The 18,060-nt window shown below is 39.3% G+C and overlaps 2 protein-coding genes across 4 annotated transcripts in view; one reads left to right on the top strand and one right to left on the bottom strand.

Annotated features, from left to right (window-relative positions):
• The window catches only part of LOC103468061 (ephrin type-B receptor 2-like), a 31,066-nt gene extending 25,875 nt beyond the window's left edge, over positions 1-5,191 (bottom strand). Inside the window, exon 1 of one of the 3 annotated variants that reach the window (XM_081609416.1) lies at positions 4,665-5,191. In XM_081609416.1, the coding sequence (XP_081465542.1) occupies positions 4,665-4,842 (178 nt within the window). In that variant the 5' untranslated portion in view covers positions 4,843-5,191. The remainder of the gene's footprint in view (positions 1-4,664) is intronic. The other 2 variants (XM_081609418.1, XM_081609417.1) reach the window with 2 other exon arrangements.
• A 4,482-nt stretch (positions 5,192-9,673) lies between these two features.
• Positions 9,674-13,377, top strand: LOC103468062 (troponin C, slow skeletal and cardiac muscles-like). Its single transcript, XM_008414903.3, has 6 exons — positions 9,674-9,808; positions 10,316-10,346; positions 11,853-11,999; positions 12,146-12,260; positions 12,372-12,508; positions 13,187-13,377. Exons 1-6 carry the CDS (start codon positions 9,785-9,787, stop codon positions 13,216-13,218), a joined length of 486 nt encoding a protein of 161 aa, XP_008413125.1. The 5' UTR covers positions 9,674-9,784; the 3' UTR covers positions 13,219-13,377.
• The last annotated feature ends 4,683 nt before the right edge of the window (positions 13,378-18,060 follow it).

Below are 18,060 nucleotides of genomic sequence, written 5' to 3'. Positions count from 1 at the left end.
GTATTAATTATTGCTTGAAAGGTCTTGCCATACCAGTTTATTCCTCTGTATTTACTTTAGTTTCTTAGTTTATTCTTGCATTTTGTTCTTAATTCATTTCTCTCTCTTGGTTTATTGCTATGTCCACTTTAGTTTCTTTCCTGTTGCTACATTTATTTTATCGTTTATTGACCATCAGTAATCTTCACTCATCACCTGCTGTGCCGCCTAATCGTCATGTTTCACATCATGTGTTTTTTCATTTTTCAGAGGGATACACAGTGAGGGTATCGTGATTTTAGTAATTACATGTTTATAAGAGCGATTTTCTGTTGTTCTTCCATGGTAGCGGGCAGCTTTCAAACGGAAATAAAACACTTTTTAATATAAGTTGCTGCTTTGACATGATCACAGAACTGCCAAAACATATGTACAAGAATCCTCAATAAAACATAAAATATTAGAAAATCTGACACCAGACAAAGTGAATCACAGCAGCGTCATCAGCCGCTGTAACGCCGAACTGATGCGGAGCGGAGCCATGAAGCTACAAACACTGAATAGAAGAAGAGCTGCCATCGATACAGTTGCAGCCAAGCATGATTTAATGTTACACATACAGTTTTACCAAGTTGCTCAAAGTCTAAACTGGTATTGTTGTGCATTTAAGGTGTAAAGTTTACCTTCGACCAAACGCCCCCCAAAGGCATCCCAGCGCCCCCCTTTTGTAAAAATGTCCGCCAGCGCCCCCTGCCGTCCTCTGAACGCCCCCTGGGGGGCGGTACCGCCCACGTTGAGAATCACTAGTTTTGACGGATGAGGTAATTTTGTGGTTTAATTTTTTTCCAACGTAAACATTTTTTCACATCACACGAGTCACATGACTAGAACAGGCGTCCAACAGCTAAACCACGAAGAAGAAAACGACAGGAAGTAGCAGGAGGTTGATGCCGTCACTGCACGATCCGGACCATCGGCTAATTGTCACGTGTTTGTTTCCTTTTTCTTTTGCATGTCATTGTGATCGTAAAAACAGTATCTGATTTAAAGACAATAGCAAGAAATAAAGATTAAAACAATTTAACCGATTTTTACAAGACCGATTCTGGAAAAAAACAAATCATGTGAATAAATGTACAATAATCAAACGTGAGGGAAGATACAGTAATAAATTAGTGTTTCTGATCGGTAATCCTATAACACATGTCTCCATAAAATATGTAATTATTATAAAATAAGTGTATTTTTATCGTGTCCACCAGGGGGCGCACTGACGGTAACCACTAGCTATCAGTCCTGTGACTCCCAACAAAATTTTCTACATATAATCTTTTAGCTACATTATGACAACTATTCATTAAGAGAATGAAAGCATTGTGTAGGAAAATAGTATTTTAATTATTGTAAATAAATATGTTACACATCGATGATGTACATTTTAACAATAATCCTTAAGTATTTCTTCAGCGCAAATGAGCCAAAGGTACAGTGACAGCGACATGTTTTATTTTATTTTTTATAAGTTATCACATGAATTAATGTATTCACATGTGATTTTCAATTGTGAAGTTGTTTTTCCGACATTAGTGGCGACAAAGATTCGAGCACATTTGTAATGGAAAGGCAGTGAGTGCAGGAACAGCAGCGCTGAGCTGAGCATGACACCATCAGCTGTGGAGAAGAAGATCCATGAAGGATTCAGACTCACTCGCATTCAGGTGATGGATAAATGAAAAGAAATGCTGGTTGGCACCAAACTGCAGAAAAACTCAGAAGTGACTGATGTTGCAACCTGAACATCGAGAAGAAGAAACAGCAGCAGCAGCAGCTCACAAACCAGAGACAGACTGAAGATGCTGAAGCCTCCATGATGGTGGAGCAGCAGCAGCGACTCGGTAACACCTGAAGAAGTCTGCTTAAGACTGACATGACATAAACATGTCATGAACACTTTTAATGGACTTTTTATAAGTTTAAACTGATTATTTACAGACATGACATGACAGAAGTTTTTGACAGGGTCTTATGCACACACTTTTAATAAAATCTCACCCTATTTTCTCTTTTTCCAACTGTTTTCAGTCTTTCACTGCATGGAAGAAAAGGACTTCAGTTTTGTGGAGCGATTTTGCAGCGTTTTCCCTCTTGCTCAGTGGTTCTTAACCTTTTTTGAGGTACCGAACCCCCCAGTTGCATATGCGCATCCAACCCCCCCCCCCCGACACACAAAAGACTTTGCGGTATTCTGATTTAGTAATGTAATTATATTAGTTGTGTTACCACCCCACGCCACTAGAGGCAGTACCAACCCCGAAAAGATGCGACTAAGGAGCAGATTTAGAAGTTCACCGAAAGCTACAGAATTTGGTAAAAACTGTGAGTTTTGCTGAAGTAAATAAAGACACAAGTTCAAATCCATGCTGAGAGAAGAGCTCCTTCAATCAGGGCTCCTCCACAGCTCTGATTGGCTAAGCAATGTAACGTGATCCTCTGATTGGCTCAGCAATGTAACGGGATCCTCTGCAGCAAGTGATGGCAAAGCGGGGCGTCATCACCACTTTACACAGGTTATTTAATGTGTCTTTACCTCCTGCAGAGGCTCCGCCGAACCCCTGAGACCAACTCACCGAACCCCTGGGGTTCGACCGAACCCAGGTTAAGAACCACTGCTCTGCGTATTTCACTTCACATTTATGGCCAATCAGAAGGACTAAATATGCCACTTATATTCATTAAATATGTAGAACAGGTGTAAATAACAGCGATAAGCATGTGAAAAACTGCCTGCTTCATTCACTAAATGTGACACAGCGCCCCCAGAGGTAAGACGCAGCACTGCACTGCTTCACCCAGACGTGGAAAGAACTAAAGATGAGAGTGAAAACTCTCAGGATGAGCCATGAATAATGTGCTCGGGTATTTTTATCAGTGAGTTCTCGGCTGCATTATTAGCTCTGCTGCCTCGCTGCCTGGGTTGACACGTTCTCTCTGTGGATTCATGGATCCTCTCCTGGTACTCCGGCTTCTTCCCACAGTCCAAAAACCTTCATGTTCACCTCACTGGTTACTGTAAGCTGCCCTTCAGAGTGAGAGAGTCACTTGTCATGTACTACGATGTGGTCCTGTTATCACCTCTTACCAAATATCTGCTGGAGGTATGAATAGGTCTGTCACAATAATCAATTTATTATTTATTGCCTCTTGTGTCTGTGGGGCTCAGTGCTGCCCCCTATCAGTGAGGCAGAGTTATTGTAATAAACAGTAGCTTTGTTTTGAGACCATTTTCAACTAATATAATAGTAACAATGCAAGAAAACATTCTCAAAGATCAATACATTTAAATTCAAATGAACATTTAATACTGGAACTGGAAGATATTTAGAACATCCAAAACTAAATAAGCAAAACAACAAATAAAAAGAATTATGGAGTTTTTTTAGCAAAATTATCCTTCAGAAAAAGAGATCAAAAGCATCAGACTGAAAACTTTCATTATCATGTTTTTGTTAGAAAGAAAAAAAAGAGAAATGGAAATTAAAGAGCTCATTTTAATTTATCATGCGATTAACTCATTTATTGCTCATTGCGACAGATATGAACCAAAACCCTTTAAACTCCTCGCATTTTTAATAAAACATCTGATAGTTTATGAACTACCTTTTTAAATTAAAAATGCATGAAATTAGATTTTTAAAAAGTAAATAGTCTCTACCAGACGGACGAAATGAAATCAAACCCTGCTGCAGTGATAACCGGACTTTATATTACTGCTGAGTTTCTTCTCAATTTAAACTGATTAAATGCAAAACTAACTTCACAGATTTAAACATTGGATAATTGTGTGTGTGTGTGTGTATGTGTGTGTGTGTGTGTGTGTGTGTGTGTGTGTGTGTGTGTGTGTGTGTTTTTAAGAACCTGCCAGAAATAAACAACCAATTAACTTCCAGCTCCAAACGAAAGCAGTTCTCTGACGCCCTGTGGTGCAGAAGCACGTTTTCAACGCTAACTTCAGTTCTGCCACTTCTAAAAACAGACAGAATTGGTGCGAAGCATCCATGTCTGGCAGTTCATCACTGAAACAACTCTGGTAGAAAATCTGCCAAACGCAGTCCTTCCCTGGACACCAATTTGTCTCAGAAACCAACCAGACGATGGTGAACGCAAAAATATTCATGTCAAGGATCGAGATTTAACCAAAAATAAACAATAATTTAAGGTTTAATTTGAAGCATAAGTTTAATTTCTAATCATTTAATTATAAACAGCTTCCAGCAGCTGTTTCATATATTAAATGATCTCACTCTTTACAGATACTGGTTAATTGTTGTGTGTAGGAAATTCCTGAATTAACTTCAGTATAATTTTGTTTTGCCTTATTGTCAATCCTGAACAAATGCAGCATCTAATTTCTGATTTGGACCAAACTCCAGGATGCTACAGAGTTACTTTCTGAGCTGCAGTTTCCACAAGCTGACAGGGATTCTGCAGGTAGGCCCCGAATCTCCCCAAATCCTACAAAATCAGGCAGCTGGCTCACATGCTGAGCATAAACAACGATGATATTAACAACAGAAGCAGTAATAATACTACGAATAATGAATGCATGGAATGTTTTCCACCTGCAGGTTCCTCCTGGCGGCAGCAGCAGATGGATGACCATGGATGTGTGCAGCAGACAGGCTTACCTTCCACAGCCCACACCGACGGCAGCATCCACAGAAAACACACCACGTCCATAATCACAGTTATCCCGCGCGTCTGAGACTGCGACCAGCAAAAGGAGGAAGAAGAAGGAAAGGAAGGAAGGAAGGCAGGAAGCGATGCATCCGTCCAGCAGCAGCGGATGAATTCATTCAGAAACATGGAGCTTCATCCTCGTCATCATCAGCGACAGAAGGGATCATGGCTGGGATCGGTGCTGCCGCCGCGGCTGCGGCCGATCAGGCTGGGAGCGACCAACTGGAGGGACGGGGGGGCGAGCAGGGATGAACAATGGATGGATAGATAGATAGATAGATAGATAGATAGATAGATAGATAGATAGATAGATAGATAGATAGATAGATAGATAGATAGATAGATAGATAGATAGATCTATCTTAGTTTTTTTTAAACAAATGACCATTTTTATTGTCATTTTTATCACTATTTCATTGTTTTTGAATATGAGACAATTTGTAAAATATTGTACAGAGAGAAAAATAAAGATCATATTATGAAGAATAAGTTAAACTCAACTGTCCCATCCCTGAACTTGGCATATTAAAGTTTATTATATCACATTTCAGCATCACGGCAGAGCAAAGCGTTTTATTTTGAAAGCATAAAAAGCGTCAGATTGTGAACAGTTGTGAAAACCAAAAACAAATATTTCCTTTTGTTAAGTTTCATTGTTAATATAATCAATACACATCAGATATATTGATCGATGTTCCATTTATTATCAATCAAAGGAAACTTGATTTAAAGGAACTCAGGGTTTCAGCTGTTTTGCAGTTTTCTGGAAGTTTGTTCCGGATTTGTGGTGCATGGTTCTGGTTCTGGTTCTGGATGCAGAGCAGAACCAGAACCAGAACCTGAGAGGCCTGCAGGCTGATCCACAGCTGATATTTAAGCTTCATTTATAAAGTAACATAAATATTTTAAAGTCTATTCTCTGATCTGTTATGACAAAAGTCTGTTGTGCCTCTCAGAATATCCTTTATCTGATTTATATTTACAAATTCTAATACTGTGGATTAATAGAAATAGTCTCAGCAACAGTGATAATAAATTTAGTTTAATATCCATTTATGATCATGTTTTTAAAATGTTTGGACTTTGCTTGAGTTCTTTGTGCAGAACTTATTAATTTAATGTCTCCCAGATAAACTAGGATATAAATTAAGTACAAAATCAAAAAGCATAAAGAATGTAAAAGTATATAAATACAAATAAATACATAGATGAATAAATACACCAGTCGTGCATATGGTTCAGTGGGTCTGTGGGCCTCAATAGAGTTAGGTAGCCAATTAAACTAAAGATCATTTTACCAATGAACTCGTGTGTCAGACTTATGAAGTTATATCATTTAGAGAATCTGTTGTGTCTATGTTTTTAGTTTTAGTCTTAATTGTTAACCAGGACTCCGCTCTGATTCTCAGCTTCTTGGCGGCTAAATCTGCAGAGACTCCACAGCTGATCTACACGAGCCGTTTCATAACTGGAAACTGGAATGAGCTGAAGAGCATGAGTCAGAAGGAAGATTCAGGAGCAGCGCTGACACTGGAGAGAGAGAAGGAAAAAAGAGAGCGAGAGGCAGAGAGAGGGACAGAGAGAGAGAGAGGGACAGAGAGAGAGAGGGAGAGCTCTGGGAGGAAATAGAGCAGAAGAATATGAGCTTGACAAAAAGGAATCCAGCCTGCCTCCAGATGAGTGAGGGCTGCAAAACAAGAGATTAAAGGAGCCCAGGGCTTGTTCCCATGGAAACCTTTGCCCATGGAGATGGCAGAGAGAATGCAGCAGATTGTAGGTCAGACGCGCCATCAGCGGTCCAATCAGATGTAAATCTGTCCTGACTTGAGGGTCATAGAATCAGCAGCAAAGCTGGTTGCTCTCAGTTGCTGCTTTCACTGTTGGGGTTCCACTTCCTGGTTAAAAAAAAAAACAGGCTTCTTCTGGATCCTGTGACTGCTCTGTTCAACAAAGAAAATAACAATATGCAGAATTAGAAATAAATCTGAAGCTTTTACCTTTTGTCCCTAAAGACTGCATGAATAATTGTTGAAAATTGTAACATTTTTGGTGCAACCAGGTCCTTCGTTGTTTATGTCTGTTTCCTACTGAAAGCAATGGTGTCCCATTCAGCAACAAGCTCATTTTTATATTAGCTGCCCTGAATTATTTAAAGTACTCGTGTTTTCTTGCACACTTGGTTCTCTGTCTGCTTGTGGTCTTGTTTCATTTTTAATACGACATGATAGTTTCCCAGGAACAGAGAACAAAACGGAGGAAACGTGAGTCAGACAGCATGACTGATTCTGTTCTGCAACATCTGAAACATTCAGAACCTGCGTGTGTGTGTGTGTGTGTGTGTGTCTGAGCGTGTGTGTGTGTGAGAGAGAGAGCATGCCTGTGTGTTTGCATGTGTGTGTGTTAGAGACCAACACCTGCTGATGTTTTTGATCATTTTATGTCAGTATCAGGAACTAACAATAATAAAAACTCTCATAAAATACAAAGTTTCAGAATCAACACCAGTTTCCTGAAAACCTTAAATCTAGATTTGTTCCCACTTTAACCAGTAAAAAGCTCCTGCACCAAACCAGTTGCTCTGGCTTGCTGAAAGCAATCATCCATTTATTTGACCGCAGCCATATCAGTCACTGACCGCTAGGTGGCAGCATTCATCTTCAAATTAATCAGCGCTCAGTATGTTCTGCAGAGGCCTGGTGCCAAAGAGCCGTCACCTGATCCAGGTGTGCTGAACTAAAACATGCAGAAGCCCTTGGAGACTGAAGTGGGAAACCCTGTTCTACAGAAAATTAACTGTAGAACAAGGAGAACGGTGGCCTAAAACTGCAATATTATGAAAAATTAACTTTTTTCTTTTTAAAAATTTCAGTTATAAAGTTATTCCCTCATCAAAAAAAAAAAAAACCCTGGAGTGTTGATTTGATTCTTTCATGCATCCTTTAATCTCCATGGCAACCATTCAGCTGTGCAGAGCGCCTGGGTGGACCTAGCCCCGCCTTTGAGGTGTAGCTCCTCCCCCTTTCAGCTCCTTCAGACTAGCCAGCAGCAATTAGCAAACACTTGGTGGAACTGCTGAGCTCATTATAGGAGCTACTTCTCAGAGCTACGCTGATGAAAAACGCTAAAGGGTTAACAGAGGAGCCATGTTGGATGACTTCCTGTAGGCGGAGCTTCAGAAGGAGCAGGAGCTTTTAAAAAGATGGAGGCCCAATTTCAAGGAGTTAAATTACAAAATAAAGTTTCTTTAACTCATATTTGATGAGTAGCATTTTTTTTTACAAAAACTGAAGGCAACATAGTTACTTGTTTGAGCTATAAAATGGCTCCATGTGAGCATAATCCAACTAATAATGCAAATTCATGCTACAACTTTTAGATTTTTTATTTTCTGTGAACAAAAAGGAAACTATGAATTACTGTTTTTAAAATTCTTATTTCCTTTATCCGCGTCAGATTTTACAGCAGCAATGAGCAATTATTTTTGACACCTTTAGCAAGTCTGCTAGTAAGTTTGGTAGTCGTTGTGTAGAAAGTCTAGTTAAAACTCTTTAAGATGTAAAAAGTGAAGATACATGATTTCTCTTCATGCTCGCCATCAGAGCTCTTGACTGGCATTTTAGATTAGCTGGAAGCTTCGCAAAAAGCCTCTTGGACATCCTGATGATAAATTAGTCTGGCCTGGAAGTAACACATGCATAATCAATGGGATTAGCTTTAATTATTTGGAATACTTTAAGTGGTAAAAAGCAGTTCTTCAGGCTCACGGAGCCTCTCTCTGAAGCTCAGAGGGCCTGTGCAGCTGCTGCTCTTTGCCATCTGATTCTGCATAGTGCGAGTCTCTGACATTTATTTCCATAAACTCTCCTCCCCATTTCAAAAGGACAACTATTTTTTGTCAAGGACACCTGCTGAAAATAACCCCGTCTGTGTAACTATTGTTATTTCTATATCTGATAAACTCACAGGCCAGCAGGACAGTAAATACAGCCATGAAAAGTGGTTTTTATTTAGGAATCAGTATAATTTCCATTACTGTATGTGTAAAATTACAGTGACCTTTACAAACAGACTCAATATGACAACAGTGTGAAGTTAAATCAGACCAAACTTGTTTAGAATCATAAGTTATTTCTATTTGCCAAATTCCTCAACAATGAGAGAAAAAATTCTTCAGATTTATTTATTTATGACTTCAAAAGCAAACGTTTATGTTTCCTCAGTTTTTGGTGGCATTTCCTTTGACCTGCAGGATTCGGGTCAAACCTTTTCAGTTTCCCTCCAGCAGATTTTCACTGTAGTTTGCTGGAGTTCTGGTCCATTCCTCCTGACAGAACTGGGTCAGATTTATGGGTTTCTTGTTCACACACATTTTCAGATCCACCCATAATTTCTCCAGAGATCAGAACCAAACATTGATTTGTTGTCCTGAAGCTGCATCGTCCATGTGGAGCTTCACCTTCCTGCTGATGTCTTTAGATGTTGCTCCAACATTTCCACATGACGTTGTTTCATTACCAGCTCCTCCTGCAGCCCACGACATGATGCTGCCACTCCCGTACTTCACAGTCAGGATGGAACAAGGATGGTTCATGTTCTATCTCTTTTTCTCTGTTTGGCTGCGTCACCTTCTTGCTAACTGTACCGTCAGAGTTGAAACACTAGCACTTTGCCACAAACTAGATTTAATTTTGCTTTCATCCCATAGATTGTACCATTGATTCAGAACTGATTTGTACGGCTTTTTGCTTCAGTGTGTCTCTTTTCCGTAAAAATCATAATTTCATATTTCAGAATGAGCCTCCTGATGTAATACATCCACCATACGACTGCATGCACACAGTGTTTATCTATTTTTAGGTTTCTTCTGTTATCTTCCATTTATAGATGGCCTCTCTTCTTCATTGTCACTCCTCCCGCCCTCCACTATCATAGGATAATGAAAGTTGGGCCAGAACCTTTTTTAGATGCCACATGAGCCAACATAGCAGACAGAGCAACATATTCCTGCCAGAGCTTGTCCTGGTTCTGAAGGTAGCGGTGAGGCCGAGTCCAGAACCGACCAGCAGTCATGGATGACGTGTATAAAGCAGCGGTGAGTTCTGATTATCGGTGGTAATTTCTTCTCCTTCATGGGGTAAAAAGAAGTTATGTTTCAGTTAATGTTCGCTTAGAGATTTGTTGGGAATTTCAATCAATTTGAAATTAGTATCTACAAATTAAATCTGCTTCCAGCCAGCTAGGCTAAGGTCAAACATCTCAAACAATGATCTTCAATTTTTATTTTACAGCATCAACCATTTTCTAACAGCTCAAAATCTACATTTTATTGTGAATGTAATCAGAAATAGACGCCTAGAGCAGATGGAGGCCTGAGGTCTGGTTTCTGTGACTGACATCAGAACAATGAACAGCTGGTGAGGAGCAGATCGCCTCTTAAGCTCCACAAACCTCACAAGAATAGCAGCGGCTGAAGCAGCGCGTGTCGCGTTACAGCGCAGCTAAACTAAGAATATTGTCACCATGAGAACTGAGGCCCTACTTCAGTGAAGAGGTGGATAAACAGCCACACAGAAGGAAAATAACCGTTTTTCATCTGCAGGTAGAGAATCTGACAGAGGAGCAGAAAAATGGTGAGGAAACTGAAACTGCTAGACTAAAACCGACTTAAAAAACTGATTTTATTTATCATGATGTTTGTCTGCATTAACTGTTTTGCGTTTGATACTAATAATATCTCTAATCTATGCATGTTTCTAAAGAGATTAAAAAGTATCACGTGTATTGAGTCTTCTAACAGTAATCTGAAAGCTAAAGGAGTTAGCTCTAAGGTCGGCCATGTTTGGCGTAAAGAGGATCCTCCGTCAACGCGGAGCCAACATTTTGGCCCCGCCCACTCAGGGCAGGAAGCCTGTGTTTTAATTGGGGCCATCCGTCTGTGACTTTAGCCACACTCAGCAGAAAAACTGAAAACTTTTACGTTTTGGTGAACTGTTGGCTCTTCGCAGAGCTCTGTGTCTTTAAGGTGAAATGACTCGGGTGAAAAAGTACATTAGATGCATAGCGCCCCCTACAGCATTTCAAATATTCAGGCTTGTGCTGTGCTTTGACTTGGAGTTAGTAAATTTGAACAAATATTATTTTTTAAGGCCCATGGAAATAAAACTATCAGTGGTGAGCAATGCTAGCTAAAATGTTATCTGTGCTAACCCTAAAGCACTAATCATAAACATTAGCTCCACTAAAGAGCTATTCCAACATGGTATTTAGCAGAAGCTAATGGTAAAGCACTAAATTCAATCACGTTGATACTTTATCAGAAAATGTATTTATTGGAAGCTAAATGAAAAATGCATTGTTAAAGATGCTAAAGTGCTAATAAAAAAATTAGCTTCACTATTAGCACATTTGATAAATAAATATACCTGAATGTCTCCTGGTCATCTCCTTCTGAGGTTTTCCATTTATGTCCCACTGTTCAAATCCTGAATGCTCTAGAAGGACCTACACCCCTCTAGTCTGGGAACATTACTGTAGGAGCTGTGCAGTATCTCTGGGTTTAGTAGGGATTTTATCCTAAATCTGGTGCCTCTCTGACCCAGACTTGGATCGGTACAAGTCAGTGGTGGAATAGGTTGCCATTTGGACCACAGAGACCAAATGGAGAAAGGGTTAGATTGATTATGATGGTACTGACCTTTAAAGACTGGTGAGTCTGTAATGACTTACCAGTAAAACCATTTGAAAGGTCAGTCCTTGAATCTCCAGAAAGTTTTGTCCAGTCACAACATGGTTTGCTAAGTTCACCTGTGGGTGACACAAAGGTCATAGAAACTTGATATTGGAATAATAAGTACAAGAGATGCCATCCCATTCCATGTAGTGAAGACTGGCATGTAACTGATCTCATGAACAGCTAAAATGTGACCCAAAAGCTCTGGTTCTGCCTTCAAATCGGTTCAGAAGGCTTGTCAACATTGCAGCAGAAGGTAACTTTTGGTTGATTTGTTTGTGGTGTATTTGTAGTTGCCAATGCATTTCTTTTCTTTTCTTTTCTTTTCTTTTTTTGCCATGGCTTGTTCCCACATCTCACCAGAACGTTCCTGGTCCTCAAACATGCAATGCTGTGTTTCTTCTAGAATTCAAGGCTGCCTTTGACATCTTCATTCAGGATGCAGAAGATGGCTGCATCAGCACAAAAGAGTTGGGGAAGGTGATGAGAATGCTCGGACAGAATCCAACTCCTGAAGAGTTGCAGGAGATGATCGACGAGGTGGATGAAGATGGTACGTTGCCATTTTGTTGCCTGTCCTTTGACCTCATTTTAAGTGGAAATACATTTTCTGTTTTATTGGATGATTTAAAGGTAAAAGTGCTTAGGGATACTACCAAGATGTAGGTAGTTTCATAACACCAGGCTTTATGTTCACAGGGAGCGGCACAGTAGACTTTGATGAATTCTTGGTTATGATGGTCCGATGCATGAAGGAGGAGAGCAAAGGGAAATCAGAAGAAGAGTTGGCTGAACTTTTCCGCATGTTTGACAAGTAGGTTTTATTTAAATGGTCATTCTCTACTAGAGGTAGAGGCAAAGAAATAGATTAGAAGATTGACTAATCCTTAAATCAACTTTATGCAGTGATTTACGTTTTGTTAAGGAACGGGGATGGCTACATTGACTTGGAAGAGCTGAAGAGCATGCTGGAGTCCACCGGAGAACCCATCACGGAAGATGACATTGAGGAGCTGATGAAAGACGGAGACAAAAACAACGACGGGAAGATTGATTATGATGGTACTAATCTTTTTTCACGACTCTAAGTTGTGAAAAAGAAAATTATTGATGACTAAACTGTATTTAATATTGCGTCCTTTGTCCGGGATGACTGAGGTTGTGATGTAGTGGTCTGTGTCACTCAAAGCAATATCCCTTATTGGGATAAAAAAAAACATTTCTGATTGGACCGTTGCCTATTCACAGATTTTTCTGTGCATTTCAAAATATTTGCAGGTTTTTTCATAGCACATAACTTAAATATTCAAAAGACAGTGCAGAAATACCTGAGTTGACATGCTGTTGGCTGGCGTTTGCAAAGAGGTCAACCCAGGAATGACATTTAGGTCCCTGCTTGGCTGAACCTCCAAGAGTAGACATAAAGAAGACAGTTGATGTTAGTGCTAAGACGGTTTCCACTGTGTGTATTAATGCATATTAAGGTGTAATTGGTTTATTAACTATTAAAACAGGAAGTTATACATCTTAGAGGTGATCTCAGATATTTTCAGATTGCAGCTATTCTTGGAGAGTTGTAGTCTCTAACCCTCTGGAATATCGGAGTCCAATGTTGGAGTCCAATGTTGGGTCAGAGCTAAAGTTACCGAAAAGGAATAAAGCTTGACCCGGAAGAGCATTGCATAAACTGGGATTTATTAATGCCTGTATTAACAGATTGTGTGTTTTTGTCTCTGGCAGAGTTCCTGGAGTTCATGAAAGGAGTTGAGTAAAGAGCTCTGGTTGCATCTCCCTTCACAACACTTCACTTCAAATGTCATCAAAGTCCATTCCTGAAGACATGTTTACACTTTTTCTTTACATTGTCTTCTGACAGCAGCATGAAATCAAAATGCATATGAAAAGACTTTTCAATAAAATCATTGCTATAATTGTTTGGATTATCATATTAATATAATGTCAAACAATAACATGACACTAGGGTTTTTCAGGCTTGGCAGATTCAAGGTAATGATGCTAATCCCAATGATTTTAAAGGGTCTTGCAAATAGTTCCCTTCCAATTCATTTAAACCAGGTGTGTAAAATACTGAAAATTTCAAAAAATTGTAAATATGTGGAACACCATCAAAGTCAGTATTGTCTCCACCTTCGAGCTTAATTTCATGATCACAGGTGAAGTGGCAAAAAAGTTCCTTTGTCCAGCTAATTGGCTAACTCACTGACAAAACAGAAGGACAGATGCACTTTAAGTTATTGTCCTTCTTAGCGAGGAATTATTATCTCCAAAGAAATGTCTGTCATTAGCATTGCTTTGTGTCAAAATGGCCACACATCCACAAACACTCCATCCGAAAGAACAGATTAATGGATAATGTAGATTCAAGATAAGAGGTTCAGTTTATGATGTCCAGAAGAGTCCAGCGAGCTCCAGAACTGTCCTGTTGAGATGACGTCTCTCCTTCCCCCACGGAGCTTTACTAGCATCTGCAGAAGTTGATATAAATGCATCTGCATGGGCAGCGAGATGGAGACCTCCAGACAGCTGATTCATGTCAAGAAGGTCAGAAAGAAGTGACTTCTGTCCAGGCAAAAGACCGGCGAGGACAGATCGAGAATCTACAGGAAGAGCAGAGATAAACAGAGAAAAAAGTCTGAAGGTACTGCTGATTGTTTGAGACACCTGGGAAATTATTTGTCCAAGAAAGAGAAGCTGAGAACCAACATGCACCAACTGACAGCGATGGCCATTAACACGATGAAATGAATTAAATAAAAGGTGTGGAGTTGATTAAGTTTCCGACAAAATCATATTCTATATTTAGACATTATGCTGACATAAAACATCACCCAGTTATTAGCACCGCTGATAAAGACGTGTGATTAAATATTTAAACAAAATCTCCACACACAATCACCCCAGCTGTTAACACTTTGTAAAACCCAATTTTACCAAAAGAACTGCGCTTAGTCTCCTCCCAGTGGCGCAAAAAGTGGGTATGCAGTGCAGGCAACGCATAGGGGCGCCGCACCAGAGGGGGCGTCACAACCCCGTCTGGAGGGGGCGGCGCGCCGATGACGTAGCCCATTTCCTGCACAGTGGCTCTGGATGTTTCTACTCCAGACTCAGTCCACTGCTTCCCCCAAGGTCTGGAATAGGCCCTTTTCCACCATCTTCCTCAGGGTCTGGTCACCTCGTCTCATTGTGCAGCTTTTTCCTTCCCACTGAGGAGCCTTGATGCTCTGCAAACAGCCTATTGGTTCAGAAATGTCTTTCTGTGTCTCACCTCTTGCTTGAGGGCATCAATGATGGCCTTCTGGACAGCAGTCAGGTCAGCAGTCTGACCCATGATGGCGGTTTTGAGTAATGAACCAGGCTGGGAGTTTTTAAAAGCCTCAGGAATCTTTTGCAGGTGTTTAGAGTTACTTCGTTGATTCAGATGATTAATAATCTGAATCATTATGATTACTGATTAATTGCTCATTCAGAGAACCTTTTCATGATATGCTAATTTTTTGAGACAGGGATTTTGGGTTTTCATGAGCTGTTTGCCAAAATCATCAGACCTGAAATAATTCAGTTGGTGTGCAATGAATCTAAAATATATGACAGTTTAATTTTTATCATTACATTATGGAAAATAAAGACATTTATCACAATATGCTAATTTTTTGAGAAGGACCTGTATACACACACACACACACACACACACACCAGACAGATATATATATATATATATATATATATATATATATATATATATATATATATATATATATATATATGGAGAGGGAGAGACAAAAATGTATTTATTTATAGGTTGATATCGGTATATAGAAATACATACATATCTATAATAGATTTCAAAATATATGTAGGAGAGAGAGCGAAAGAGGTATATATTAATAGATTGACATCCATATAAAGATATGCATAGATATCTATATATAGGTATATAAATACACATATATGTATACGTGTATATATATGTGTGCCTATATATATGCCTATATATATATATATATATATATATATATATATATATATATATATATATATATATATATATATATATATATAGAGAGAGAGAGAGAGAGAGAGAGAGAGAGAGAGAGAGAGGTATATATTAATAGAGTGACATCCATATAAAGATATACATATATATATACATACACATATATATGTATATGTATATAAATACACACACATATATATATATTATATATATATATATATATATATATATATATATATATATATATATATATATATATATATTGACATCGATATGTAGATATACATACACATCTATATATAGATTTATATATATTTATAGAGAGAGGCAGATATGTACACATGTATGTATAGAAATACATGTTTCACAGACGTTGTTGTTGTTTATTTAATGCCACATGACTGTTTTTTTAAAAGATGTAAAGCACATTGAAATGCCTTGCTGCTGAAATGTGCTATACAAATAAAATTTGATTGATTTATTGATTGACCAGAAAGATAAATAGTTTTCTAAATTTTTCCCACTTTGTCTGTGTTTAGACTCTAAAATTCTCTTTTTGTTCCACGTTGTTTACATTTTCTGTCTCTAAATCTCCCTCTAATTAATAAATGTGGTTTTCTGATTTTCTGTTTCGAATTAGAATGAAACATCTCACAATGGATGAAGATGACTACTGATGTGGTTGAACGTGGGGGAAGCCGGAGCCCCCGGAGTGAACCCACACCTGCACGGCGAGACATGTCCCACCGTGCAGTCCTGTCTTTTCAATATTAAAATGTCCAATTAAAATTCACAGTAGCTTTTTTTTCAAATTACCGCCAATCACCACAACACACGTGGCCCCGCCCCCTTTTAAATCTACTTTAACATCAGTTGATGTCTAAAGTGGATGGACTTTGCATCTGTTTCTGAACAGGCGTAGAGGAGGTGGAGTCAGAGCCTTTTTGATTCGCTTCCACAGCGATTTCTTTTTCTTTTGGTTCTCTTCTCCTTCAGAAATATTCTTCTCCTCAGCTGACTGATCAGCTGATTGCGGCTCTAATTCCTGAGGTGGTGTTTGGACTTCATCTTTGTTTAATGTGACATTTGTTTGTGGAAGCGATGTTGTCTGATCTTCCATTGGACCACACTCCTCCTCTGTGGAAACTGCCTCAACTTTACATGCTACGTCTTCTGACACTGTCCCAACTGTTGTCTCAGCTGGTTCAGGAGCAATCTGGGGGATGTCAGGTAGTTTTTCCGGATCAGGATTTGTTGGATCACTGATTGGGACCAAGTGTTGATTTGAATCAATCGGGTTTACAGAAGTTTCCAGTTCCGTTTTTTCTTCAGTGACCTGCTGTTCTTTAGAGATTTCTGTTTCTATTGTATGAATCTCAGTTTTAACCAAGACTGTTTGATCCCCAGTTGTTTCTACTGTAGAAACTTCTTGTTCTATGTTTGCTCCCGAAACGTTTTCCTTACAGAGGCTCTCCAGTTCAGATGCATCTCTCGTTGCTGCCTTTCTCTTGATCTTACGTTTAGATTTAGTTGATCGCTTTCTCTCATCCTGGTGGTCTCCATTTTGTTGTGCCATGGAGACCGTTTCTTCTTCTATCACCTGCTGTACTTCAACGATGGCTGTTTTATTCGTGTGAATCTCATTTTCCATGGTCTCTGCCTGGTCTCCAACTATTTCTAGTACTGAAACTCCTTTTTCAATGTTGTCACCAGAAACGTTTTCCTTACAGAGGCTCTCCAGTTCAGATGCATCTCTCGTTGCTGCCTTTCTCTTGATCTTACGTTTAGATTTAGTTGATCGCTTTCTCTCAACCTGGTGGTCTCCATTTTGTTGTGTTGTGGAGACCATTTCTTCATCTATCACCTGCTGTACTTCAACGATGGCTGTTTTATTCGTGTGAATTTCGCTTTTAACGAAGGCTAGCTGATCCCCAATTGTTTCTACTTTAGAAACTTCTTGTTCTATGTTTGCTCCCGAAACGTTTTCCTTACAGAGGCTCTCCAGTTCAGATGCATCTCTCGATGCTGCCTTTCTCTTGACCTTACGTTTAGATTTCTTTAATCTCCTTTTCTCATCCTGGTGGTCTCCATTTTGGGACCAATGCACTCTGGAATTGAAGGAGGGCGCTATTTCCTACATTATCCGCGGTCTCCCGTTTTTATTTTCTTTTGAAATCTGGGATATAGCTTCATCTTTAAGGAGTTTCACTCTCAGATGTATTTGAACTTCTGTCTTTTATTTACTTCAACACAGCTCACAGTTTTTAACAAGTTCCGTAGCTTTCTGTGTACTTCTAAATCTGCTCCTTAGATGCACCTTTTCAGGCCTACTACTGCCTCTAGTGGCATAGGAGTGGTAGCACAACTACTTTAATTTCAACACTAAATGAGAATGCCACAAAGTCTTTATTATTTTATTATTAATTCTGACATTACCTCTTGTGCATACCTGTTTTTTGCGCCACTGCCTATGAATCATAACAAAAGGAAATATTTCATTATTAATAAAAAAATGATGGAAGGGTCTCACCGGGACAGCGTTTGTGTACCCGGGCGGTTCACTTCATTGGGCCTGGAGCGTGAGCGCATCGGGTCCGGT

Source organism: Poecilia reticulata, chromosome 7 (assembly GCF_904066995.2).
Source record: "Poecilia reticulata chromosome 7, P_reticulata-male-v2, whole genome shotgun sequence".
Lineage (NCBI taxonomy): Eukaryota > Metazoa > Chordata > Actinopteri > Cyprinodontiformes > Poeciliidae > Poecilia > Poecilia reticulata.
The sequence above is the reverse complement of the archived record's forward strand: the minus strand, read 5'-3'. Positions and strand labels throughout refer to the sequence as shown.